This window comes from Hyperolius riggenbachi, chromosome 11 (genome assembly GCF_040937935.1).
Source record: "Hyperolius riggenbachi isolate aHypRig1 chromosome 11, aHypRig1.pri, whole genome shotgun sequence".
In the NCBI taxonomy this organism is placed as follows: Eukaryota; Metazoa; Chordata; class Amphibia; order Anura; family Hyperoliidae; genus Hyperolius; species Hyperolius riggenbachi.
This window is the reverse complement of record NC_090656.1, coordinates 238,857,689-238,884,790: the sequence shown is the minus strand read 5'-3', so window position 1 is coordinate 238,884,790 and position 27,102 is coordinate 238,857,689. Positions and strand designations below refer to the sequence as shown.

General features: G+C 51.0%; 1 protein-coding gene across 3 annotated transcripts in view; it reads left to right on the top strand.

Annotated features, from left to right (window-relative positions):
• MAPK8IP1 (mitogen-activated protein kinase 8 interacting protein 1) overlaps window positions 1-27,102 on the top strand; it is a 269,383-nt gene that overhangs the window by 139,910 nt on the left and 102,371 nt on the right. For all 3 annotated transcript variants that reach the window (XM_068261710.1, XM_068261708.1, XM_068261709.1), the window contains exon 2: window positions 17,445-17,559. In XM_068261710.1, coding sequence (XP_068117811.1) covers window positions 17,445-17,559 — 115 coding nt within the window. The remainder of the gene's footprint in view (window positions 1-17,444; window positions 17,560-27,102) is intronic.

Sequence of the window (27,102 nt, the reverse complement as noted above, 5' to 3'; positions counted from 1 at the left end):
ATCTCCTATAGACTCAGCGGAGCAAGGGTGCACTACAGAGCCCAGGAGGTGATCATCTCCTATACACTCAGCAGAGCGAGGGTGCACTATAGAGCCCAGGAGGTGATCATCTCCTATACACTCAGCGGAGCGAGGGTGCACTACAGAGCCCAGGAGGTGATCATCTCCTATACACTCAGCGGAGCGAGGGTGCACTACAGAGCCCAGGAGGTGATCATCTCCTATACACTCAGCAGAGCAGGGGTGCACTACAGAGCCCAGGAAGTGATCATCTCCTATACACTCAGCAGAGCAAGGGTGCACTACAGAGCCCAGGAGGTGATCATCTCCTATACACTCAGCAGAGCAAGGGTGCACTACAGAGCCCAGGAGGTGATCATCTCCTATACACTCAGCAGAGCGAGGGTGCACTACAGAGCCCAGGAGGTGATCATCTCCTATAGACTCAGCGGAGCAAGGGTGCACTACAGAGCCCAGGAGGTGATCATCTCCTATAGGCTCAGCGGAACAAGGGTGCACTACAGAGCCCAGGAGGTGATCATCTCCTATAGACTCAGCGGAGCAAAGGTGCACTACAGAGCCCAGGAGGTGATCATCTCCTATACACTCAGCGGAACAAGGGTGCACTACAGAGCCCAGGAGGTGATCATCTCCTATAGGCTCAGCAGAGCAAGGGTGCACTACAGAGCCCAGGAGGTGATCATCTCCTATACACTCAGCAGAACAAGGGTGCACTACAGAGCCCAGGAGGTGATCATCTCCTATAGACTCAGCGGAGCAAGGGTGCACTACAGAGCCCAGGAGGTGATCATCTCCTATAGACTCAGCAGAGCAAGGGTGCACTACAGAGCCCAGGAGGTGATCATCTCCTATACACTCAGCAGAGCGAGGGTGCACAACAGAGCCCAGGAGGTGATCATCTCCTATAGGCTCAGCAGAGCAAGGGTGCACTACAGAGCCCAGGAGGTGATCATCTCCTATACACTCAGCGGAGAAAGGGTGCACTACAGAGCCCAGGAGGTGATCATCTCCTATAGACTCAGCGGAGCAAAGGTGCACTACAGAGCCCAGGAGGTGATCATCTCCTATAGACTCAGCGGAACAAGGGTGCACTACAGAGCCCAGGAGGTGATCATCTCCTATAGGCTCAGCGGAACAAGGGTGCACTACAGAGCCCAGGAGGTGATCATCTCCTATACACTCAGCAGAGCGAGGGTGCACTACAGAGCCCAGGAGGTGATCATCTCCTATACACTCAGCGGAACAAGGGTGCACTACAGAGCCCAGGAGGTGATCATCTCCTATAGACTCAGCGGAGCAAGGGTGCACTACAGAGCCCAGGAGGTGATCATCTCCTATACACTCAGCAGAGCGAGGGTGCACTACAGAGCCCAGGAGGTGATCATCTCCTATACACTCAGCGGAACAAGGGTGCACTACAGAGCCCAGGAGATGATCATCTCCTATACACTCAGCGGAACAAGGGTGCACTACAGAGCCCAGGAGGTGATCATCTCCTATAGACTCAGCAGAGCGAGGGTGCACTACAGAGCCCAGGAGGTGATCATCTCCTATACACTCAGCGGAACAAGGGTGCACTACAGAGCCCAGGAGGTGATCATCTCCTATACACTCAGCAGAACAAGGGTGCACTACAGAGCCCAGGAGGTGATCATCTCCTATACACTCAGCAGAGCAAGGGTGCACTACAGAGCCCAGGAGGTGATCATCTCCTATACACTCAGCGGAACTAGGGTGCACTACAGAGCCCAGGAGGTGATCATCTCCTATAGACTCAGCAGAGCAAGGGTGCACTACAGAGCCCAGGAGGTGATCATCTCCTATACACTCAGCGGAACAAGGGTGCACTACAGAGCCCAGGAGGTGATCATCTCCTATAGACTCAGCAGAGCAAGGGTGCACTACAGAGCCCAGGAGGTGATCATCTCCTATACACTCAGCGGAACTAGGGTGCACTACAGAGCCCAGGAGGTGATCATCTCCTATAGGCTCAGCAGAGCAAGGGTGCACAACAGAGCCCAGGAGGTGATCATCTCCTATACACTCAGCAGAGTGAGGGTGCACTACAGAGCCCAGGAGGTGATCATCTCCTATAGACTCAGCAAAGCAAGGGTGCACTACAGAGCCCAGCCAGCTCTCCGGGAACTAGATTATTCATTTCCTATACACTCAGCAGAGCAAGGGTGCACTACAAAGTCCCAGGGGATCATCTCCTATAGACTCAGTGGAGCAAGGGTGCACTACAGAACCCAGCCAGCTCTCAGGAACTACAAGTCCCAGGGGATCATCTATAGACTCAGTGGGGCAAGGGTGCACTACAGAGCCCAGCCAGCTCTCAGGGAACTACAAGTCCCAGGGGATCATCTCCTATAGACTCAGCGGAGCAAAGGTGCACTACAGAGCCCAGCCAGCTCTCAGGAACTACAAGTCCCAGGTGATCATCTCCTATACACTCAGCGGAGCAAGGGTGCACTACAGAGCCCAGCCAGCTCTCAGAATACTACAAGTCTCAGGAGAATGCTGCAAAGAAAACTGGAGCCGGTATCCTAGGAAACCAATCAGCTTTCAGTTATTGAATCCAACATTAAATCTGACTTGTTGCCCGGGGAAATGATTTCACTGATTACTCCAGTTTTCTTTGCATACATTTTCCCCATTACTTCTTATGGTTTATCCCAGGGCAGTTTTTAGGCATAGACAGTCTAGACAGATGCCTAAGGTAGCAGCTGCTTGAGGGGGCACCCAGGAGCTATTATTCTCAGCAGACTGACCTACACTGGGGGCAACTATACCTGGCTACCCTATAAAGGGGGCACCTAAAACATCTCTTGTGATAAAACTCAGAGGAAGAGTTTATTGAATGGCGGCCATGAGCGGAAGAGGACAGTACAACACACTGTGCACAATGCGCTCTCAGACGACAAAGCATACAACACAACATGTGAATCGCACAGCTGCCCTATTCTCTGTATGGCCAGGTCACTCGAGGCATAAAAACTTTACTCACACAGACAGCAGCCATGGTAGATGGGGAGGATGTCCGGGGATGAGGTTTCCTGCACTATGACTTGCTAGACGAGTTCATTATCTCATATTTGTTCTACTTGCCAGTGGGGTCCCTGGTGGTGGGGAGTAACTGATCCCGGGTGATAAGGATAGTCGCAGGATGCGGTGCCTTCCTCCTGCGTCAGCAGGGCTGGCAATCTCCTCCGTCAGCAGTGCGTGCAATCTCCTCCATCAGCAGAGCTGGCAATCTCCTCCGTCAGCAGCGCGGGCAATCTCCCCCGTCAGCAGCGCGGGCAATCTCCCCCGTCAGCAGCGCGGGCAATCTCCTCCGTCAGCAGCGCGGGCAATCTCCTCCGTCAGCAGCGCGGGCAATCTCCTCCGTCAGCAGCGCGGGCAATCTCCTCCGTCAGCAGCGCGGGCAATCTCCTCCGTCAGCAGCGCGGGCAATCTCCTCCGTCAGCAGCACTGGCAATCTCCTCCGTCAGCAGCACGGGCAATCTCCTCCGTCAGCAGCGCGGGCAATCTCCTCCGTCAGCAATGCTGGAAATCTCTTATGTCAGCAATGCTGGCAATCTCCTCCGTCAGCAGCGCGGGCAATCTCCTCCGTCAGCAGTGCGGGAAATCTCCTCCGTCAGCAGCACTGGCAATCTCCTCCGTCAGCAGCACGGGCAATCTCCTCCGTCAGCAGCGCGGGCAATCTCCTATGTCAACAATGCTGGCAATCTCCTCCGTCAGTAGTGCTGGCAATCCCCTCCATCAGCAGCGCCGGCAATCTCCTCTGTCAGTAGTGCTGGAAATCTCCTATGTCAGCAATGCTGGCAATCTCCTCCGTCAGTAGTGCTGGCAATCTCCTCCATCAACAGTGCTGGAAATCTCCTCCGTCAGCAGCGCTGGCAATCTCCTCTGTCAGCAGCGTGGGCAATCTCCTCCGTCAGTAGTGCTGGCAATCTCCTATGTCAACAATGCTGGCAATCTCCTCTGTCAGTAGTGCTGGCAATCCCCTCCATCAGCAGCGCCGGCAATCTCCTCCGTCAGTAGTGCTTGAAATCTCCTATGTCAGCAATGCTGGCAATCTCCTCCGTCAGTAGTGCTGGCAATCTCCTCCATCAACAGTGCTGGAAATCTCCTCCGTCAGCAGGGCTGGCAATCTCCTCCGTCAGTAGTGCTGGCAATCTCCTATGTCAGCAATGCTGGCAATCTCCTCCATCAGTAGTGCTGGCAATCTCCTCCGTCAGTAGTGCTGGCAATCTCCTATGTCAGCAATGCTGGCAATCTCCTCCATCAGTAGTGCTGGCAATCTCCTCCGTCAGTAGTGCTGGCAATCTCCTATGTCAGCAATGCTGGCAATCTCCTCCATCAGTAGTGCTGGCAATCTCCTATGTCAACAATGCTGGCAATCTCCTCCGTCAGTAGTGCTGGCAATCCCCTCCATCAGCAGCGCCGGCAATCTCCTCCGTCAGTAGTGCTGGAAATCTCCTATGTCAGCAATGCTGGCAATCTCCTCCGTCAGTAGTGCTGGCAATCTCCTCCATCAGCAGTGCTGGAAATCTCCTCCGTCAGCAGGGCTGGCAATCTCCTCCGTCAGTAGTGCTGGCAATCTCCTATGTCAACAATGCTGGCAAACTCTTCCGTCAGTAGTGCTGGCAATCCCCTCCATCAGCAGCGCCGGCAATCTCCTCCGTCAGTAGTGCTGGGAATCTCCTATGTCAGCAATGCTGGCAATCTCTTCCTTCAGTAGTGCTGGCAATCTCCTATGTCAGCAATGCTGGCAATCTCCTCCATCAGTAGTACTGGCAATCCCCTCCATCAGCAGCGCTGGCAATCTCCTCCATCAGTAGTGCTGGCAATCTCCTCCATCAGCAGCGCTGGCAATCTCCTCCGTCAGTAGTGCTGGCAATCCCCTCCATCAGCAGCGCTGGCAATCTCCTCCGTCAGTAGTGCTGGCAATCTCCTCCGTCAGTAGTGCTGGCAACCCCTCCGTCAGCAGCGCTGGCATCCTCCTCCGTCAGCAGCGCTAGCATCCTCCTCCGTCAGTAGTGCTGGCAATCTCCTCTGTCAGCAGTGCCGGCAATCTCCTCCGTCAGCAGCGCTGGCATCCTCCTCCGTCAGTAGTGCTGGCAATATCCTCCGTCAATAGCACTGGCAATCTCCTCCGTCAGCAGCGCTGGCATCCTCCTCCGTCAGTAGTGCTGGCAATCTCCTCCGTCAGTAGTGCTGGCAATCCCCTCCGTCAGCAGTGCTGGCTATCTCCTATGTCAGCAGCGCTGGCAACCTCCTCCGGCAGTATATACGAGAGTCACGTTATCACACCTGAGCCGATGTTTTTTCTCTCTATGATGCTGCACAATTTACTTACCGGTAATATGACTTTGGGGGGAAGCAGGAAATTTGGGCGCCTGCGGCTAATAGACGATTTGGGCACACCATAGGTGCCAATGCAAATATCCGTATTTGGGTGCAAAAAGTAGAAATTCGGGCACCTGATAAGTATTGTTTTGAAAATCGGAACGTTATAGTTTTTGAAGTTTTGCAGATTAGGTGCTCTGACTGAAGTGTGACTGGATTAGCTGCATGCTTCTTTCAGGTGTGTGATTCAGACACTACTGCAGCCAGAGAGATCAGCAGGACAGCCAGGCAACTGGTATTGTTTAACAGGAAATAAATATGGCAGCCTTCATATCCCACTCAGTTTAGGTGTCTTTGAGAGTGTTTTCTCTTTAAAGTCCCGCCTTGTCCCCTAAGCGACCCCAGAATATCCCCGGTCACACGGACTGTGGGTGGAGAGCTGTGACATTTGCTGATTTGAATAAAAGGAGGACGCGCTCCTGTTTCTGCGTCTGGCTGTGTGAGATAACGAGCTGGCTGGATTTTCTTGTCTCTTGCATGAAGTGTGAGTTGGCTTTGGGGATTACTGTCTGTCTGGGCTCAGCCTGGATGCCAGCGATGGAAAATCCGCATGAATGCCCACGGCGCTGTTCATTAAAGGGGAAGACACACATATATAATGCATGGCGGGGGGCACCTCTGTCATGAGGAAACCCTGATTCTGATTTGCAATGAGGTGACATTTGCATAACGCTTATTAAAGCCACCAGGGGCTGGTCCATTGTGCAGTTATAATCTGACCTCCTCTGGCATATGCCGGGCCTAGCAGCATGAGCACCCAACAGATCCTGCCACCACCACCTCCTCCAGAAGAAGACAATTGCTTCACTGGCAGCAGGATGCGGCCAACAGCACCTGCTGCAAACCAGGACTAGGGGCCCCATGGCAAAGGTAGCCTGGAGCAGCCCCCCGCCCCAAGGAAATCAGCCCCCGGGGCTCACAAGCTGGTTGGAGGATCTGGGGCAATTGCCCCCTTTGCCTTAATGGCGGCACTGCTGCATTTGGCCAAAAACAATGCAATAGGACAATTTATATCTCACGTCTGTGTATATCTCGCTTCCTGTTTCGGAGACCGTCGTCAGCTCTGTGGCTGTAGATACAGTGGTGTGAAAAACTATTTGCCCCCTTCCTGATTTCTTATTCTTTTGCATGTTTGTCACACTTAAATGTTTCTGCTCATCAAAAACCGTTAACTATTAGTCAGAGATAACATAATTGAACACAAAATGCAGTTTTAAATGATGGTTTTTATTATTTAGTGAGAAAAAAAAACCTCCAAACCTACATGGCCCTGTGTGAAAAAGTGATTGCCCCCCTTGTTAAAAAATAACTTAAAGGTGGTTTATTACACCTGAGTTCAATTTCTGTAGTCACCCCCAGGCCTGATTACTGCCACACCTGTTTCAATCAAGAAATCACTTAAAAAGGAGCTATCTGACACAGAGAAGTAGACCAAAAGCACCTCAAAAGCTAGACATCATGCCAAGATCCAAAGAAATTTAGGAACAAATGAGAACAAAAGTACTGTAATTGAAATCTATCAGTCTGGTAAAGGTTATAAAGCCATTTCTAAAGCTTTGGGACTCCAGCGAACCACAGTGAGAGCCATTATCCACAAATGGCAAACACATGGAACAGTGATGAACCTTCCCAGGAGTGGCCGGCCGACCAAAATTACCCCAAGAGCGCAGAGAAAACTCATCCGAGAGGCCACAAAGACCCCAGGACAACATCTAAAGAACTGCAGGCCTCACTTGCCTCAATTAAGGTCAGTGTTCAAGACTCCACCATAAGAAAGAGACTGGGCAAAAACAGCCTGCATGGCAGATATCCAAGGCGCAAACCACTTTTAAGCAAAAAGAACATTAAGGCTCGTCTCAATTTTGCTAAAAATACATCTCAATGACTGCCAAAACTTTTGGGAAAATACCTTGTGGACCGACAAGACAAAAGTTGAACTTTTTGGAAGGTGCGTGTCCCGTTACATCTGGCGTAGAAGTAACACAGCATTTCAGCAGAAGAACATCATACCAACAGTAAAATATGGTTGTGGTAGTGTGATGGTCTGGGGTTGTTTTGCTGCTTCAGGACCTGGAAGGCATGCTGTGATAGATGGAACCATGAATTCTACTGTCTGCCAAAAAATCCTGAAGGAGAATGTCCGGCCATCTGTTCGTCAACTCAAGCTGAAGCGATCTTGGGTGCTGCAGCAGGACAATGACCCAAAACACACCAGCAAATCCACCTCTGAATGGCTGAAGAAAAACAAAATGAAGACTTTGGAGTGGCCTAGTCAAAGTCCTGACCTGAATCCTATTGAGATGTTGTGACATGACCTTAAAAAGGCGGTTCATGCTAGAAAACCCTCAAATAAAGCTGCATTACAACAATTCTGCAAAGATGAGTGGGACAAAATTCCTCCAGAGCGCTGTAAAAGACTCGTTGCAAGTTATCGCAAATGCTTGATTGCAGTTATTGCTGCTAAGGGTGGCCCAACCAGTTATTAGGTTCAGGGGGCAATTTCTTTTTCACACAGGGCCATGTAGGTTTTGAGGGTTTTTTCTCACTAAATAATAAAAAAACATAATTTAAAACTGCATTTTGTGTTCAATTATGTTCTCTTTGACTAATAGTTAAAGGGATACTGGAGGGGGGGTTGGGGAAAATGAGTTGAACTTACCCGGGGCTTCTAATGGTCCCCCGTAGACATCCTGTGCCTGCGCAGCCGCTCACCGATGCTCCGGCCCCGCCTCCGGTTCACTTGTGGAATTTCAGACTTCAAAGTCTGAAAACCACTGCGCCTGCGTTGCCGTGTCCTCGATCCCGCTGATGTCACCAAGAGCGCACAGCGCAGGCCCAGTATGGTCTGTGTCTGCGCACTACACTCCTGGTGACATCAGCGGGAGCGAGGACACTGTAACACAGGTGCAGTGGTTTTCAGACTTTAAAGTCTGAAATTCCACAAGTGAACCGGAGGCGGGGCCGGAGCATCGGTGAGCGAGTGCGCGAGCACAGGATGTCTGCGGGGGACCGTTAGAAGCCCCGGGTAAGTTCAACTAATTTTCCCCCGACCCCCTACAGTATCCCTTTAACGGTTTTTGATGAGCAGAAACATTTAAGTGTGACAAACATGCAAAAGAATAAGAAATCAGGAAGGAGGCAAATAGTAAAAATAATATACACCATGCCATACAAACATACAGTGGTGTGAAAAACTAACTCAGGTGATAACATTAACCCTACCTAATTCAGCAATGATAGGAACCAAATGTAAACATCCCAAACAGAACTTGGAGGCTTTTGTGCAGAGCTGATCACCATTCACAACTTCCTGTCTGTAAAATACAAGCTCTAGATTATTGGCTAATTTAAAAGAACAACTGATTGATTTCAGCTTGTAAGCCTTTTCAGACTCTATTTCTGCTGAGTGACAATGTTAGAGCATACAATCAGAAGGAGGTAGAGAAGGTTTTTTTGCAAATATAAGCATGATCCTAATACATTAATTACAAGGGATCTTGCAAGGATTGTGAGGTATCTATGGAAAATAGAGAAGACCCTTGGTTTACTTACCGCCTGCATAGACTCAGGCTGACATGGGGAGTTTTTACAGACCCTCTCCTGATCATTGTACGCTGCTAAAGCCTGGAAACATTTAACTGTCTGTTACTGAGCAGGAAGGGGAGGGGGGGGGGGGGCAGTCAGAGGGGCACAGTGATTCCAGGGGAGGCCAGTGCCCCAGTGTAGCACTGAGTGGCTGCTCTGGACTGATGACAGAGGTGGTATCTGATTGGCTGCTCTAGGCTGAAGACAGGTGAAATCTGATTGGCTGCTCTGGACTGATGACAGGTAAAATCTGATTGGCTGCTCTGGACTGACGACAGGTGAAATCTGATTGGCTGCTCTGGACGGATGACAGGCGAAATCTGATTGGCTGCTCTGGACTGATGACAGGTGAAATATGATTGCCTTCTCTGGACTGATGACAGGTGAAATCTGATTGGCTGCTCTGGACTGATGACAGGTGATATCTGATTGCCTGCTCTGGGCTGATGACAGGTGAAATCTGATTGGCTGCTCTGAACGGATGACAGGCGAAATCTGATTGGCTGCTCTGGGCTGATGACAGGCGAAATCTGATTGGCTGCTCTGGACTGATGACAGGCGAAATCTGATTGGCTGCTCTGGACTGATGACAGGCGAAACCCGATTGGCCATTTCGTTGTTTTGCGCGTTGTCTGGGTTATCCAGTTATCCGGGGTGAGTAATGTTTTCCTGTCGCCGTCCTCCTTATTTTCCCATCATGATAATTCGGGTGTAATTAGGAGACTGATGATGGTGAAATGGGTGAATTATTCCATTTAGTGCTGTGTAATTAGGTTGGTGAAGTCCTTGCAGATCATGGTTTCCTGCAGGAGTCCCGGCGAGCGTCTCACGGAGGTTTATATGCTCCATGGACGCATTTTATAGACATTTTTCTGGTTCACATACAAGGAGTAACTGCGCTCACAGAGGAGGGCTCGTATATCTGGCAGTGCGCTTACATGTAATTAAGGCAACATTTGGGAGCAGGGTAAAGCCAAAAAAAAGGCTCACCCCACTCCTGTTAAAGTCCCGGCAGCGTTATTTACTATTCCCCTCCAGGCTGGCCATCACAAGGCCACAGATGCTTTTATGTAAATGTAATGTTGCTGTATGATTCTTCTGTTGTATATAAGAGGCACAGTCTCATCTTGATCTGATTTTGGAAGACTCTGTGGACTCCCATCTATTGCTGGCGGACGAATTATGCTGTGTTTATAGTAGTTTGGGCTCTTTCTTTTGATGATGCCCAAATTACTGTCTGAGTGCCACTAGAGCTGTAATTCCCACTTCTGCCTATGGTGGCGCCCAGATCTCCTGCGCTGTGTTTGAAAGGCGGCAGCCTATTGTAGATCCTGTTCATGAGGCCAGCGTCGTGGTCACCATTACCTTTGTTTCCAGGCTCACTCACACTGTGCCCCATCCAATTCACTTTATCTCGGAGGTTTACTCCTAGGTGCAGTGGCGTAGCAGTCGGGGTTGCAGAGGTAGCGACTGCACCTGGGCCCACTAGGGGGCCTCCCTAATCCACTTTATTAGCTTTTTATTGGGGGGGGGGGCAAATTATACCACACAGGTGGAATGAAACAGGGCGGGGGGAATTATACCAGACACAGGTGGACTGACACGGGGGGGGGGGGGGGGAATTATATTACACAGGTGGACTGACACAGCACAGGGGGGGGGGGGGGGAATTATACCAGACACAGGTGGACCGCATCAGTCTCTGTGTGCACATCGGTCCCTGCAAATGCATTGGTCTCTGTGTGCACATTGGTCTTTGTGTGCGCCTCGGTCTCTGTGAACGGTCTTTGCATGCGCATCTGTCTCTGTGTGTGCGTCGGTCTTTGCGAGTGCATTGTTCTCTGTGTGTGCATTCGTCACCGGCGTCGGTCTCTGTGTGCGCTGGGGTCTCTGTGTGCGCAGCGGTCTCTGTGTGCACAGCGGTCTCTGTGTGCGCAGCGGTCCCTGTGTGCGCATTGATCTCTGTGTGTGCATCGGTCTCTGTGTGTGCATCAGTCTCTGTGTGTGCATCGGTCTCTGTGTGTGCATCGGTCTCTGTGTGTGCATCGGTCTCTGTGTGTGCATCGGTCTCTGTGTGTGCATCGGTCTCTTTGTGCGCATCGGTCTCTGTGTGTGCATCGGTCTCTGTGTGTGCATCGGTCTCTGTGTGTGCATCAGTCTTTGTGTGTGCATCGGTCTCTGTGTGCATCGGTCTCTCTGTGTGCATTGGTCTCTGTGATCGGTCTCTGTGTGCGCATCGGTCTCTGTGGGTGCATCGGTTTCTGCGGGTGCATCGGTCTCTGCGGGTGCATCGGTCTCTGTGTGTGCATCGGTCTCTGCGGGTGCATCGGTCTCAGTGATCGGTCTCTCTGTGTGCATCGGTCTCTGTGTGCGCATCGGTCTCTGCGGGTGCATTGTTCTCTGTGTGTGCATTCGTCACTGGCGTCGGTCTCTGTGTGCATAGGTCACTGTGTGTGCAGTGGTCTCTGTGATCGCCCTCAGTGTGTGCATCGGTCCCTGTGTGAGCATCAGTCTCTGTGTGAGCATCAGTCTCTGTGTGAGCATCAGTCTCTGTGTGAGTATTGGTCTCTGTGTGAGCATTGGTCTCTGTGTGAGCATTGGTCTCTGTGTGAGCATCGGTGTCTGTGTGAGCATCGGTCTCTGTGTGAGCATCGGTCTCTGCGGGTGAATTGTTTTCTGTGTGTGCATTCGTCACTGGCGTCGGTCTCTGTGTGCAGTGGTCTCTGTGTGTGCAGCGGTCTCTGTGTGTGCATCGGTCTCTGTGTGTGCATCGGTCTCTGTGTATGCAGCGGTCTCTGTGTGCGCAGCGGTCTCTGTGTGCGCATAAGTCTCTGTGTGTGCATAAGTCTCTGTGTGTGCAGCGGTCTCTGTGTGTGCAGCGGTCTCTCTGTGTGCAGCGGTCTCTGTGTGCGCAGCGGTCTCTGTGTGCGCAGCGGTCTCTATGTGTGCGCATCGGTCTCTGTGTGTGCGCATCAGTCTCTCTGATCGGTCTTTGTGTGCGCATCGATCTCTGTGTGCGCATTGGTCTCTGTGATCGGTCTCTATGATCGGTCTCTGTGTGCGCATTGGTCTCTGTGTGCTCATCGGTCTCTGTGATTGGTCTCTGTGCGCGTCGGTCTCTGTGTGTGCATTGGTCTCTGTGATCTGTCTCTGTGTGTGCATCGGTCTCTGTGTGCGCATCGGTCTCTGTGATCGGTCTCTGTGTGCGCGTCGGTCTTTGCGTGCACATTGGTCTCTGTGTGCATGTCGGTCTTTGCGAGCGCTTCCATCTTTGCCGGACTATGTGTGCGCGTCGGCCTCTGAGTGCGCATCGGTCTTTGCGTGCGCATCTGTCTCTGTGACCGGTCTTTGCGTGCGCATCGTCTCTGTGTGTGCATTGGTCTCTGTGTGTGCATCGGTCTCTATGTGCGCATCGGCTCTGTGTGCGCATAGGTCTTTGTGATCGGTCTCTGTGTGCGCATCTGTCTTTGCGTGCGCATCAGTCTTTGCGTCTGGATGTCGGTCTTTGCGTGCGGGTATGACCCGCCCACTAGCGAGTTCGACCCGCCCCCTATACCACATCATTGGACTAAATTTTGACCCTCTACATCACAGTCAGCACATGTCAGCCCCCCCCCCTTATAAAAGGCAGCAGCGTCGGCCATTCACTCTGTCTGCTGCTGTATTAGTGAGAGAAGGGAGAGGTTGCTGGAGAGATAGGGAAAGCGTGAGTTAGCTATGGTTAGCTTGTTCCTTGCTGGTATTTGTTGATGAAGAGCACCACAAAAAAAAAAAGCTTGTGTGTGTGTATATGTGTGTGTGTGTCACTGACACTGCATATACAGCCCTGTCTGTCGCAGCTTGCTAATTGCTATACTGTGCTAGGCCCAGCACATTCAGTGTATACCTTTCACTGCATCTGTGTGATTGCACATTGTATTATACCAGCAGTCAGTGTATACCTTTCACTGCATCTGTGTGACTGCACATTGTATTATACCAGCAGTCAGTGTATACCTTTCACTGCATCTGTGTGACTGCACATTGTATTATACCAGCAGTCAGTACCTTTCACTGCATCTGTGTGACTGCACTTTGTATTATAATACCAGTCAGTGCATACCTTTCACTGCATCTATGACCTTCAACACAGCTGGAGGCATTGCCAGTGAGAAGAGAAGTTGCCTAGATCAAAAAAGTGTTCAGTACCTCACCTTTATCAAAATGTATGAGGCATGGATCCCGGAGGGCTACTGCCTGTCCCAAGACTAAAGGTGCGTACACACATGCGACTATAGTCGTTTGTAACGATCGTTCCCCGATCTTTACCAACGACGATCGTTACAAAAAACGAACCACCGACTATTAAGGCAAACGACGAACGAGCCAAATCGCTACAAAAGAAAGTTCTGTCTCGGCGGATTTTAACCAACGACGATCGTTTGCAAAAGTAGTACATCGTTGGAAACGGTCGTTCGTACTAGGCTTGACATGCGCATTTCACTATTTCTCTGTGAAACTTCTCATTTTTATGCGCAGGCGCAATAGTTGCTTTACGTGATGTAACGTTCGTTCTAACGATCAGATCGTTACACACCTTTTAAAACTATCTTTACTTAGGTCGTTCTTTCATCAATTAAAAGTTCGTTCGTCGTTCTCAACGAACGATCGTTGTCGCATGTGTGTACGTAGCATAAGTCAGTCCCCACAGACAGCATCTCTGCCTGCAGGCCCTGTGACTGCCTGCCCGAAGACTAAGTCAGTCCCCACACAGCATCTCTGCCTGCAGACCACTTGACTGCCTTCTCCGCAACCACCAACAGGGTCCAGGACTCCAGGTGGATTCCTGAATTTTTAAGGCCGCTGCTAGCAGCAACCACTATAATAATTTTTCTGGTGCGTGTACATGCCTGCCTAATTTTTATATATATTATATTATAACATTGCGTTTCCCGTTGTAACCCATGACATCACGCTGGAGGAGTTTATAGGGGTGGTTATTATATATATATTATATCATTGTGTTTCCCGTTGTAGGCTCACTCATGACATCACGCTGGAGGAGTTTATAGAGGTGGTTATTATATATATATTATATCATTGCGTTTCCCGTTGCAGGCTCACTCATGACATCACGCTGGAGGAGTGTGCGCAGCGGTCTCTGTGTGCGCAGCGGTCCCTGTGTGCGCATTGATCTCTGTGTGTGCATCGGTTTCTGTGTGTGCATCAGTCTCTGTGTGTGCATCGGTCTCTGTGTGTGCATCGGTCTCTGTGTGTGCATCGGTCTCTGTGTGTGCATCAGTCTCTGTGTGCGCATCGGTCTCTGTGTGTGCATCGGTCTATGTGTGTGCATCGGTCTCTGTGTGTGCATCAGTCTCTGTGTGTGCATAAGTCTTTGTGTGTGCATCGGTCTCTGTGTGTGCATCGGTCTCTCTGTGTGCATTGGTCTCTGTGATCGGTCTCTGTGTGCGTATCGGTCTCTGTGGGTGCATCGGTTTCTGCGGGTGCATCGGTCTCTGTGTGTGCATCGGTCTCTGTGTGTGCATCGGTCTCTGTGTGTGCATCGGTCTCTGTGTGTGCATCGGTCTCAGTGATCGGTCTCTCTGTGTGCATCGGTCTCTGTGTGCGCATCGGTCTCTGCGGGTGCATTGTTCTCTGTGTGTGCATTCGTCACTGGCGTCGGTCTCTGTGTGCATAGGTCACTGTGTGTGCAGTGGTCTCTGTGATCAGCCTCAGTGTGTGCATCGGTCTCTGTGTGAGCATCAGTCTCTGTGTGAGTATTGGTCTCTGTGTGAGCATTGGTCTCTGTGTGAGCATTGGTCTCTGTGTGAGCATCGGTGTCTGTGTGAGCATCGGTCTCTGTGTGAGCATCGGTCTCTGCGGGTGAATTGTTCTCTGTGTGTGCATTCGTCACTGGCGTCGGTCTCTGTGTGCAGTGGTCTCTGTGTGTGCAGCGGTCTCTGTGTGTGCATCGGTCTCTGTGTGTGCATCGGTCTCTGTGTGTGCATCGGTCTCTGTGTGTGCATCGGTCTCTGTGTATGCAGCGGTCTCTGTGTGCGCAGCGGTCTCTGTGTGCGCAGCGGTCTCTGTGTGCGCATAAGTCTCTGTGTGTGCAGCGGTCTCTGTGTGTGCAGCGGTCTCTGTGTGCGCAGCGGTCTCTGTGTGCGCAGCGGTCTCTGTGTGCGCAGCGTTCTCTGTGTGTGCGCATCGGTCTCTGTGTGTGCGCATCGGTCTCTCTGATCGGTTTTTGTGTGCGCATCGATCTCTGTGTGCGCATTGGTCTCTGTGATCGGTCTCTGTGATCGGTCTCTGTGTGCGCATCGGTCTCTGTGTGCTCATCGGTCTCTGTGATTGGTCTATGTGCGCGTCGGTCTCTGTGTGTGCATTGGTCTCTGTGATCGGTCTCTGTGTGCGCATTGGTCTCTGTGATCTGTCTCTGTGTGTGCATCGGTCTCTGTGTGCGCATCGGTCTCTGTGATCGGTCTCTGTGTGCGCGTTGGTCTTTGCGTGCACATTGGTCTCTGTGTGCATGTCGGTCTTTGCGAGCGCTTCCATCTTTCCCGGACTATGTGTGCGCGTCGGCCTCTGAGTGCGCATCGGTCTTTGCGTGCGCATCTGTCTCTGTGACCGGTCTTTGCGTGCGCATCGTCTCTGTGTGTGCATTGGTCTCTGTGTGTGCATCGGTCTCTATGTGCGCATCGGGCTCTGTGTGCGCATAGGTCTTTGTGATCGGTCTCTGTGTGCGCATCTGTCTTTGCGTGCGCATCAGTCTTTGCGTCTGGATGTCGGTCTTTGCGTGCGGGTATGACCCGCCCACTAGCGAGTTCGACCCGCCCCCTATACCACATCATTGGGCTAAATTTTGACCCTCTACATCACAGTCAGCAGACACATGGCAGCCCCCCCCCCCTTATAAAAGGCAGCAGCGTCGGCCATTCACTCTGTCTGCTGCTGTATTAGTGAGAGAAGGGAGAGGTTGCTGGAGAGATAGGGAAAGCGTGAGTTAGCTATGGTTAGCTTGTTCCTTGCTGGTATTTGTTGATGAAGAGCACCACAAAAAAAAAGCTTGTGTGTGTGTATATGTGTGTGTGTGTCACTGACACTGCATATACAGCCCTGTCTGTCGCAGCTTGCTAATTGCTATACTGTGCTAGGCCCAGCACATTCAGTGTATACCTTTCACTGCATCTGTGTGATTGCACATTGTATTATACCAGCAGTCAGTGTATACCTTTCACTGCATCTGTGTGACTGCACATTGTATTATACCAGCAGTCAGTGTATACCTTTCACTGCATCTGTGTGACTGCACATTGTATTATACCAGCAGTCAGTACCTTTCACTGCATCTGTGTGACTGCACATTGTATTATAATACCAGTCAGTGCATACCTTTCACTGCATCTATGACCTTCAACACAGCTGGAGGAATTGTCAGTGAGAAGAGAAGTTGCCTAGATCAAAAAAGTGTTCAGTACCTCACCTTTATCAAAATGTATGAGGCATGGATCCCGGAGGGCTACTGCCTGTCCCAAGACTAAAGGTGCGTACATACATGCGACTATAGTCGTTTGTAACGATCGTTCCCCGATCTTTACCAACGACGATCGTTACAAAAAAACGAACCACCGACTATTAAGGCAAACGACGAACGAGCCAAATCGCTACAAAAGAAAGTTCTGTCTCGGCGGATTTTAACCAACGACGATCATTTGCAAAAGTAGTACATCGTTGGAAACGGTCGTTCGTACTAGGCTTGACATGCGCATTTCACTATTTCTCTGTGAAACTTCTCATTTTTATGCGCAGGCGCAATAGTTGCTTTACGTGATGTAACGTTCGTTCTAACGATCAGATCGTTACACACCTTTTAAAACTATCTTTACTTAGGTCGTTCTTTCATCAATTAAAAGTTCGTTCGTCGTTCTCAACGAACGATCGTTGTCGCATGTGTGTACGTAGCATAAGTCAGTCCCCACAGACAGCATCTCTGCCTGCAGGCCCTGTGACTGCCTGCCCGAAGACTAAGTCAGTCCCCACACAGCATCTCTGCCTGCCGGCCGCTGCTGCCTGCCCCAAGACTAAGTCAGTCCCCACACAGCATCTCTGCCTGCAGACCACTTGACTGCCTTCTCCGCAACCACCAACAGGGTCCAGGACTCCAGGTGGATTCCTGAATTTTTAAGGCCGCTGCTAGCAGCAACCACTATAATAATTGTTCTGGTGCGTGTACATGCCTGCCTAATTTTTATATATATTATATTATATCATTGCGTTTCCCGTTGTAACCCATGACATCACGCTGGAGGAGTTTATAGGGGTGGTTATTATATATATATATTATATCCTTGTGTTTCCCGTTGTAGGCTCACTCATGACATCACGCTGGAGGAGTTTATAGAGGTGGTTATTATATATATATTATATCATTGCGTTTCCCGTTGCAGGCTCACTCATGACATCACGCTGGAGGAGTTTGAAGATGAAGATTTGTCGGAGATCACAGAGATCACAGATGAATGTGGAATCAGTTTACACTGCGGCGACAGCCGACACTGCAAGGTGAGCGAAGGCGGGAATAACCGGTAAAGGGGCGGATCTGCATACAGGGGCGGAGCCTGAGGGTAGGAACACACTAGGCAGAGACGCTAGCGTTAACGTGTACAATGCAAGTCAGTGGGCCACATGAAAAAACGCATGGGGTCTATATGAAAAGGGGGCCGGTAAAAAAGGGCGCCTGGTGGAGCCCATATATACCAACTTCGGCTACAAAAAAGGCGCCTGGTGTAGCCCATATAAACTTCGGCTACAAAAAAAGGCGCCTGGTGTAGCCCATATAAAAACTTCGGCTACAAAAAAGGCGCCTGGTGTAGCCCATATAAAAACTTCGGCTACAAAAAAAGGCGCCTGGTGTAGCCCATATAAAAACTTCGGCTACAAAAAAAGGCGCCTGGTGTAGCCCATATAAAAACTTCGGCTACAAAAAAAGGCAATAATATGGGCTACAAAGGGGCACCTTACTGTAGCCAAAAACCTTGTAGCCGAAAAAAATATGGGCTACAAAGGGGCGCCCTACTGTAGCCGAAAACCTTGTAGCCGAAAAAATATGGGCTACAAAGGGGAGCCTGCTTGTAGCCTATATCAAAACTCGGGTGCCCTTTTCTACACCTTGTAGCCCATATTTCCAGGAATAACATTGATGTCTATGGTGGCGCCCTTTTCATACAGGCAGCTCGGGCGCCCTTTTCAACCGATACCAACGCATATGTTTATGTTCTGCAATACACATTTTTAAAAATGTATATTTTGTTGCATTTTCTTTTGTGTGTGTGTTTTTTTTTTTTTTTTTTTAATAGCTTGATGATGCATTTCCACTTCTTGTTGACTTCCTAGTGATTAGCATAACACGCATTAAAAAAACGCATGCAAAACATACAAAACACATGTGATTTATACATGCAAACTGCAAATGCATTAAAAATAAAATACACGCAAAATGCAAGAAAACCGCATGTGCGGAAAAAAACCTCAACTGCAGAGAAAACGCATGGAGAATGCACAGCACATATGCAGTAAAACGCTACATTTCACACACTGCCTAGTGTCTTCCTACCTTCAGGCAAAGCTTACAATTATAGACTCATTCAAATCATCTGCAACTGGATCTAATTGCTGCATATATTTGCATAAAATTAACATAATATTTACATCAACATGATGAGACGCATCTTGTTAACCGTCTCTAGTAATGCATATTGGAGAGCGCAGCATATCCTGGTAAAATAGACTGGACTCCAGTGGCATCATTTAGGCTGGATCCACACTATAAGCGCTTTTCTGAGTGCTGGCGATTGCTGAGCTTTTTTAAAAATCACCCCCATTCACATTCATTAAAATCGCGGTAAAAATCATGTAAAAATCGCCACGTATGCAATTGCACGATTGCGGCGATTTGTACGTGATTTTTACCGCGATTTTAATGAAAGTGAATGGGAGTGATTATTAAAAAGTGCTCAGCAATCGCCAGCATTCAGAAAAGCGCTTATAGTGTGTTCCACTCCGCATCACGTGGTCCCGCCAGCCAATCAGCGCACAAAGCGGCCGCTCCAGGAAGAAAACACTGCACGTCAGCAGAGCAGTACTGCGCATGGGCAAGCAGTCTAACGTGGCTAAAGCCCAGTATAATGCACAGTATGCTGCACTTTCACAGAACGTGGCACTGTGAACAGCCCATTGCTTTTGCATTGCTGTGAGTTGGGCTGCGCTCCGCCCACCGAGCAGGAGATGCGTGCGATCTCCTGCAAAACAGAGCCCCAGGACTTTACGCCGACCTGCATTAGGCGGTCCTGGGGCTGCCGCCGCGGCCACGCCCGCCGGCGTGACGCGGTCGGCTAGAGGTTAAAGGGGCACTTAAGTCTCTGAAAAAAAATGAGTTTTACTCACCTGGGGCTTCCAGCAGCCCCCTGCAGCTGTATTGTGCTCACGCCGATTCCATCAGATGCTCCTGGCCCCGCCGGCAGCCACTTCCGGTTTCGGTGACAGGAGCCGACAGGCCGGGAATGCGAGTGATTCCCAGCTACAATAGTGCCCTCTATGCTGCTATAGCATATAGCACATAGCATATAGCAGCATAGAGGGTGCTATTGTGGCCGGGAACGCGAAGAATCACTCACGTTCCCGGCCTGTCGACTCCTGTCACCGAAACCGGAAGTGGCTGCCGGCGGGGCCAGGAGCATCTGATGGAATCGGCGTGAGCACAATACAGCTGCAGGGGGCTGCTGGAAGCCCCAGGTAAGTAAAACTCATTTTTTTCAGAGATTTAAGTGTCCCTTTAAGGCCTCTTTTCCACAGTGAAATGCCTCTTAAAATTTCACTACTGCTCACTGACACCTGGTAACTGCTTGCTGCTGCCTGGTTACTGCTCACTGACACCTCGTAACTGCTTGCTGCTGCCTGGTAACTGCTCGCTGTTGCCTGGTAACCGCTCGCTGCTGCCTGGTAACTGCTCGCTGCTGCCTGGTAACCGCTCACTAGTGTGTCTCGGATACCGCTGATCATGAATACGAGTGATCACGAGCATGACTCCATCCCCTTCCGAATTGACTGGTCATCACGATAATGAATAGAAAGGGATATCCGACTCGAGTACGGTTTTGAGTCAAATAACAACATGTAATCACGAATCACGAGTGGTGATTAAAAACCCACCGACTTTAGCGGTTAATAGCAAAGCTCCCTTACATGCTAGAAACACCACATTTGCAGGTTATCTTAAAGTGAACCTTGAGTCAGAAAAAAAAATGAGTTTTACTCACCTGGGGCTTCTACCAGCCCCCTTCAGCAGTCCTGTGCCCTCGCAGCCACTCACTAATCCTCTGGTCCCCCGCTGCCAGCTAGTTCTGCTTCTACCAGCCCCCTGCAGCAGTCCTGTGCCCTCGCAGCCACTCACTAATCCTCTGGTCCCCCGCTGCCAGCTAGTTCTGCTTCTACCAGCCCCCTGCAGCAGTCCTGTGCCCTCGCAGCCACTCACTAATCCTCTGGTCCCCCTCTGCCAGCTAGTTCTGCTTCTACCAGCCCCCTGCAGCAGTCCTGTGCCCTCGCAGCCACTCACTAATCCTCTGGTCCCCCTCTGCCAGCTAGTTCTGCTTCTACCAGCCCCCTGCAGCAGTCCTGTGCCCTCGCAGCCACTCACTAATCCTCTGGTCCCCCGCTGCCAGCTAGTTCTGCTTCTACCAGCCCCCTGCAGCAGTCCTGTGCCCTCGTAGCCACTCACTAATCCTCTGGTCCCCCTCTGCCAGCTAGTTCTGCTTCTACCAGCCCCCTGCAGCCATCCTGTGCCCTCGCAGCCACTCACTAATCCTCTGGTCCCCCTCTGCCAGCTAGTTCTGCTTCTACCAGCCCCCTGCAGCAGTCCTGTGCCCTCACAGCCACTCACTAATCCTCTGGTCCCCCTCTGCCAGCTAGTTCTGCTTCTACCAGCCCCCTGCAGCCATCCTGTGCCCTCGCAGCCACTCACTAATCCTCTGGTCCCCCTCTGCCAGCTAGTTCTGCTTCTACCAGCCCCCTGCAGCAGTCCTGTGCCCTCACAGCCACTCACTAATCCTCTGGTCCCCCGCTGCCAGCTAGTCCTGCTTCTACCAGCCTCCTGCAGCAGTCCTGTGCCCTCGCAGCCACTCACTAATCCTCTGGTCCCCCGCTGCCAGCTAGTTCTGCTTCTACCAGCCCCCTGCAGCAGTCCTGTGCCCTCGCAGCCACTCACTAATCCTCTGGTCCCCCGCTGCCAGCTAGTCCTGCTTCTACCAGCCCCCTGCAGCAGTCCTGTGCCCTCGCAGCCACTCACTAATCCTCTGGTCCCCCGCTGCCAGCTAGTTCTGCTTCTACCAGCCCCCTGCAGCAGTCCTGTGCCCTCGCAGCCACTCACTAATCCTCTGGTCCCCCTCTGCCAGCTAGTTCTGCTTCTACCAGCCCCCTGCAGCAGTCCTGTGCCCTCACAGCCACTCACTAATCCTCTGGTCCCCCGCTGCCAGCTAGTCCTGCTTCTACCAGCCTCCTGCAGCAGTCCTGTGCCCTCGCAGCCACTCACTAATCCTCTGGTCCCCCTCTGCCAGCTAGTTCTGCTTCTACCAGCCCCCTGCAGCAGTCCTGTGCCCTCGCAGCCACTCACTAATCCTCTGGTCCCCCTCTGCCAGCTAGTTCTGCTTCTACCAGCCCCCTGCAGCAGTCCTGTGCCCTCGCAGCCACTCACTAATCCTCTGGTCCCCCACTGCCAGCTAGTCCTGCTTCTACCAGCCTCCTGCAGCAGTCCTGTGCCCTCGCAGCCACTCACTAATCCTCTGGTCCCCCGCTGCCAGCTAGTTCTGCTTCTACCAGCCCCCTGCAGCAGTCCTGTGCCCTCGCAGCCACTCACTAATCCTCTGGTCCCCCTCTGCCAGCTAGTTCTGCTTCTACCAGCCCCCTGCAGCAGTCCTGTGCCCTCGCAGCCACTCACTAATCCTCTGGTCCCCCGCTGCCAGCTAGTCCTGCTTCTACCAGCCTCCTGCAGCAGTCCTGTGCCCTCGCAGCCACTCACTAATCCTCTGGTCCCCCGCTGCCAGCTAGTTCTGCTTCTACCAGCCCCCTGCAGCAGTCCTGTGCCCTCGCAGCCACTCACTAATCCTCTGCTCCCCCGCTGCCAGCTAGTTCTGCTTCTACCAGCCCCCTGCAGCAGTCCTGTGCTCTTGTAGACACTCACTAATCCTCTGGTCCAATGCTGCCAGCTAGTTTCTTTTTTGCCAACAGGCCCGTCAGGACTGGCCACGCGTAGCTTTTTCCGCATTCCCGACAGTAATTAGCGCTATTGGGGGCCACAACGCATACAAAAATACGTGTTGCCGCATATCTATGCGTTCGTAATGCGGCAACGCAAATTTTTGTACGCGTTGCCCGCAATAGCGCTAATTACAGTCAGGAATGCGGAAAAAGCTACGTGTGGCCAGTCCTGACGGGCCTGTCGGCAAAAACGAAACTAGCTGGCAGCCGGGGAGCAGAGGATTAGTGAGTGGCTGCGAGGGCACAGGACTGCTGCAGGGGGCTGGTAGAAGCCCCAGGTGAGTAAAACTCATTTTTTATTTCTGGCTTAAGGGTCCCTTTAAGGAGAACGATGGGAACAAGAGAACAAGGGGAAAAAAAATCATTTTTCAAAAAGACAGTATAGTTTTTGAGAAAATCGATTTTAAAGTTTCAAAGGAAAAAAAGTATACATTTAAATGCAGTAAATGACAGATAAGGTAGCAACCTAACAGTAGTGTAAATTTACATATATCAGAAGAGAGAGCAATGAATTTCCTGACGGAGTTTGGCCCCCTGTAAACCCCTTCGGAGCCACACTGCTTTGGCCAGGGATCGCTGTACAGCCACAATATGGCTGTATAATGATCCCTACACAGTACAAGTTGTCCACAGGCCTCAGGTATTATTCCATTTGTCTCGGGGAGTCACAGATCATCGTAGGAGGTTCATCAAGCCTCCAATCAAAATCCAGTCCATACACATACAATCCATTCCGGACTCAACCCTTGCACGAATAATCTGCTAACTCTTTGCTAATGATCCCTGTTTCTGATGCCCCATCCAGTAATATGTCCACTTCACTTTTAAACTGGAAGGTGGGATCCCTTGGTAGCAGTCTATACATATTAGAGTCAGCAAGTTCAAGTGTGGAAATTAGAAGGTAAAGTGACGGGTTTGAGAGTGATTATTTTATACCTTAAGAATACAGATAAAAATGTTTTCTTATTGGCCAGCAGTTGCCACCCTGAAACCATTGATTAATGGTCTCCCCAGGAGCCAATACATCCGGTTAAGGCGTATCACGTGTGATGATACGTTATATTGGAGGCAGGCTGAGCTGACTCAGGATATGATCAGAGATGTGAGGAGTTAGCGATAGAGGTGGGAGCTATGAACAGGGAAGTGCTGAGAACGTATGGTGTGCAGAAGTAGGATAATGACACTAATATACATTTTACTACGACATTTTGCAGGGAGTCCTCGATTCTGCGGGACACTGTCCTGCAGTTTTGGCCATTGGTGGAGGCGGATCCTCAGCTTGCCCAGATCTGCCGAGCACCCCCTAGGGCGGATATTGGGAGATCTAAATTACCCCGCCAGGTTTTCTTGGGCACCCCTAGGAAGGGGACCTTTCCGGGGCTGTGGAGTTGGAGTCAGAGTCGAGGAGTCGGAGTCGGGGCAATTTTGGGCACCCGGAGTCGGAGTTGGAGTCGGAGTGGTGGTTTCAGAAACTGAGGAGTGGGAGTCGGAGTCGCATGATTTTTGTACAAAATCCATGTAACGATTGGTGTCAGCACGCAGAGAGAATCTGATTATTGGTGATCTGCAGTATCACCAAAAATACAGATATATACCTGATTATTGATGATCTGCAGAATCACCGATAATACAGATATATTGCTAACCTCTAGACACCTGAAGCGTGTAAGTGTTTGGTGTGACAGTAGGAATTGGACCACCGGGGTAGCAGGTGGTCCAATAAGTAGAGACAGACTCTACTGCAGTCAAGGACTCCAGGAGAAGGAGACCCTGACTGGTTTTGCAGCAGTGCCCCCTCTGGAAAGCAGAGGGCCCCTGCAGGAGGGCTGAGCACCCAAGGGGTGGGTGACAGCCAGAAAGGTCGGGCAGGCCGGGTCGGCAACACACTGACAGATAAAGTACAAAAACAGGAAGCTGATTCGGTATCCAAGGCAAGCAGGGTTTGGCAACGGAATATCAGAAGTGCAAGGTACCGAATCAGAGATCAGAGGAGTGGTCAGGAAAGCAATACGTCATAACAGATATCCAACAATGCCTAGTCTGGGTGTGAGGTCCATGGTCTCTACACCCTGGAACTAGTCTGATGTATAACAGATTGATAACACAAGTTCCCTAGTATGAGTGTGAGGTCCGTGGTCTCTACACCCTGGAACTAGTCTGATGTATAACAGAATGATAACACAAGTTCCCTAGTCTGGGTGTGAGGTTTGTGGTCTCTACACCCTGGAACTGGTCTAAGGAATAACACAGATGATACACAGTATTCCTAGTCTGGGGTATGAGGTCCGTGGTCTCTACACCCTGGAACTGGTCTAAGGAATAACACAGATGATACACAGTAAACTGGCTAAGTGTGGATTCCCAGGTCCACCTGGTTCCACCACACTAGGTCTGAGTGCTAACACATAGGCATTCGCAACGCTAGACAACCAGCAACTGAACAGCAAGAGATATATATAGTGAAGCGCTCTCCAGCGCCACCCAGCTCCCATCAGCCAATCAACTACTGAGCTGGGATCAGCTGACCGCCACGATCAGCTGACCCTTCTCCTATTGGTGTAAAGAGCCTTTCTTGCGGCGCGTGCAGCTCTCCATCTGTGTGCACTACTGGGTCCAGCCAAACTAGACGCATGTTGCTGCGGGGAAACTGTCAGAAGGCGTGGCGGTTTCTCCGCAATCCGTCACAATCCACAGCCCTGTTAAGTATTAGACTAAGGAGTCGGAGTCGAGGAGTTGGAGTCTGAGCAATTTTTGGTACCCGGAGTCGGAGGAGTCGGAGTTGGAGTCGGAAGATTTTTGTACCGACTCCACAGCCCTGGACCTTTCCATGCCTTAATTGCCAGCATTGTTATGGCATTATAAGGGGGCCCAATGTACAAAGTACTAGATCGGTTAAGCCGGTTCCCATTAGGGATTTCGCCACTTGTGATTCGACGGGTGTTGTTGTGTACCTCATCAAATGCCCTTGTGGTCTGTCCTATGTTGGCCAGACCTCAAGGGACATTAAAGCTAGACTCAACGAGTAAAAAAGCAATATACGTCACCCGGAAGCGTGTAAAAAGAAAAAGGATGAGGAGAAAGAACGTGAATATCCCCTCGCACGCCATTTTGCTGAGTTTAATCACGGTGTGAGCCAGCTTCGATGGCAGGTACTCAAGGTGGTTCAGCACCATGAAGGTAGGGAATTTAGGAGGGCGCTACTCAGGCATGAGGCTTGGTGGATGGAGAGGTTGGGGACACAATCCCCCAGTGGCCTTAACGAGCACTTCAGTTTGAAGTGCTTCTTATGATTATTTGTTGTCCTTTCAGGAGTAAGGGTTAATGTTTTGGGAAAAGTTTTTTGTGTCCGCCCCCCAAGGCTTTGAAGGGGTGTGTTCATGTTTGTGTGTCTATATGAAGGTCTATGTGTAATCAGATGGTTAAGCACTTGAGAAAGGGCATGTAACCCGAAACGTTGTGCTCTCTGTTTGCTGTATAACCACACATTATTACAATAAATTCAGAAGATTATTTGTGCAAGAGTTGAGTCCGGAATCGATTGTATGTGTATGGACTGTATAATGATCCCTGGCATCTTTTCCTAATTTTTTTGTTTTTGTTTTTATGTTCAGAGGATGGGAATTTTTTTTTCAAAAATGACGTGGGGTCCCCCCTCCCGTGTCTCTGTAACCCCTTGTCCCCCATGCAGGCTGGGATAGCCAGAATGTGAAGCCCCGGCCGACTGGGGCTTCGCACCCTGAGCTATACCAGCCCGCATGGTCCATGGTATGGGGGGTGGCCAAGCCTTCCCCTTCCCCCTGGAGCCCTTGTCTCATCCATGGACAAGGGGCTCTTCCCCACCTCCGGTGCCCCAGGAGGAGGTGGGAGTCACCGACTCCCGGGGGAAGGGGGTGTTTTTATGGTGGCAACTACCGGCGCCTGGCTCTGCTTCTTGTCCCTACAGAGAGAAAATTGCCAATATGGGGGTAGGGAGGGGAGGCGGGGCCAGGCGCCAGTAGTCATGTGATGCGGGGTCTGTGGGCGGCCTTGAGGGAGCAGGCAGTGCAGGTAGCAATAATGTTCTTTTACAGGGAGGCTGCTGGATTTTACATTCTAGCCCCGATATCCCTTTAAAGAGAATCTGTAACGTGAAGACGTCCCCTGGGGGGTACTCACCTCGGGTGGGGGAAGCCTCGGGATCCTAATGAGGCTTCCCACGCCGTCCTCCGTCCCTCAGGGGTCTCACTGCAGCCCTCCGTGCAGCGGTGACGTCAATATTTACCTTCCTGGCTCCTGCGCAGGCGCTCTGACGGCTGTCGGCTCCGAAGTCTCCGGCGCCTGCGCAGTAGAGCGGACCAGACTGAGATGGGGTATTTCCGTGTAGTTCGGAGCGGAAAGCAGCCACAGCGCCCCCGCTGGAGCCTGCACAGGTAAATATTGAATTGACAGTCGGGTCTGTCGGCGGCTGTTCGGAGGGCTGCCGCGAGACCCCCGTGGGACAGAGGACGGCGTGGGAAGCCTCATTAGGATCCCGAGGCTTCCCCTACCCGAGGTGAGTACCCCCCAGGGGATATTTTTGATGTTACAGTGTCTATACTGCTGAGCATTCACAATCCACTGCAATTGACAGATGGGTGACAGATGGGTGACTCCTCACCTGCCAGTCATGCCAATGTTTTTCTTAGGCCTCTTTCACAGACGTTAAATGCTCAGCAATACTAAGTCTGTGCGACATTCACAGTGCACACGTTGCGTTGTAATGTGTGTAACGTGTAGGGTTATTAGAAAGTGCTGCATGCTGTGTGATATACACGTTAT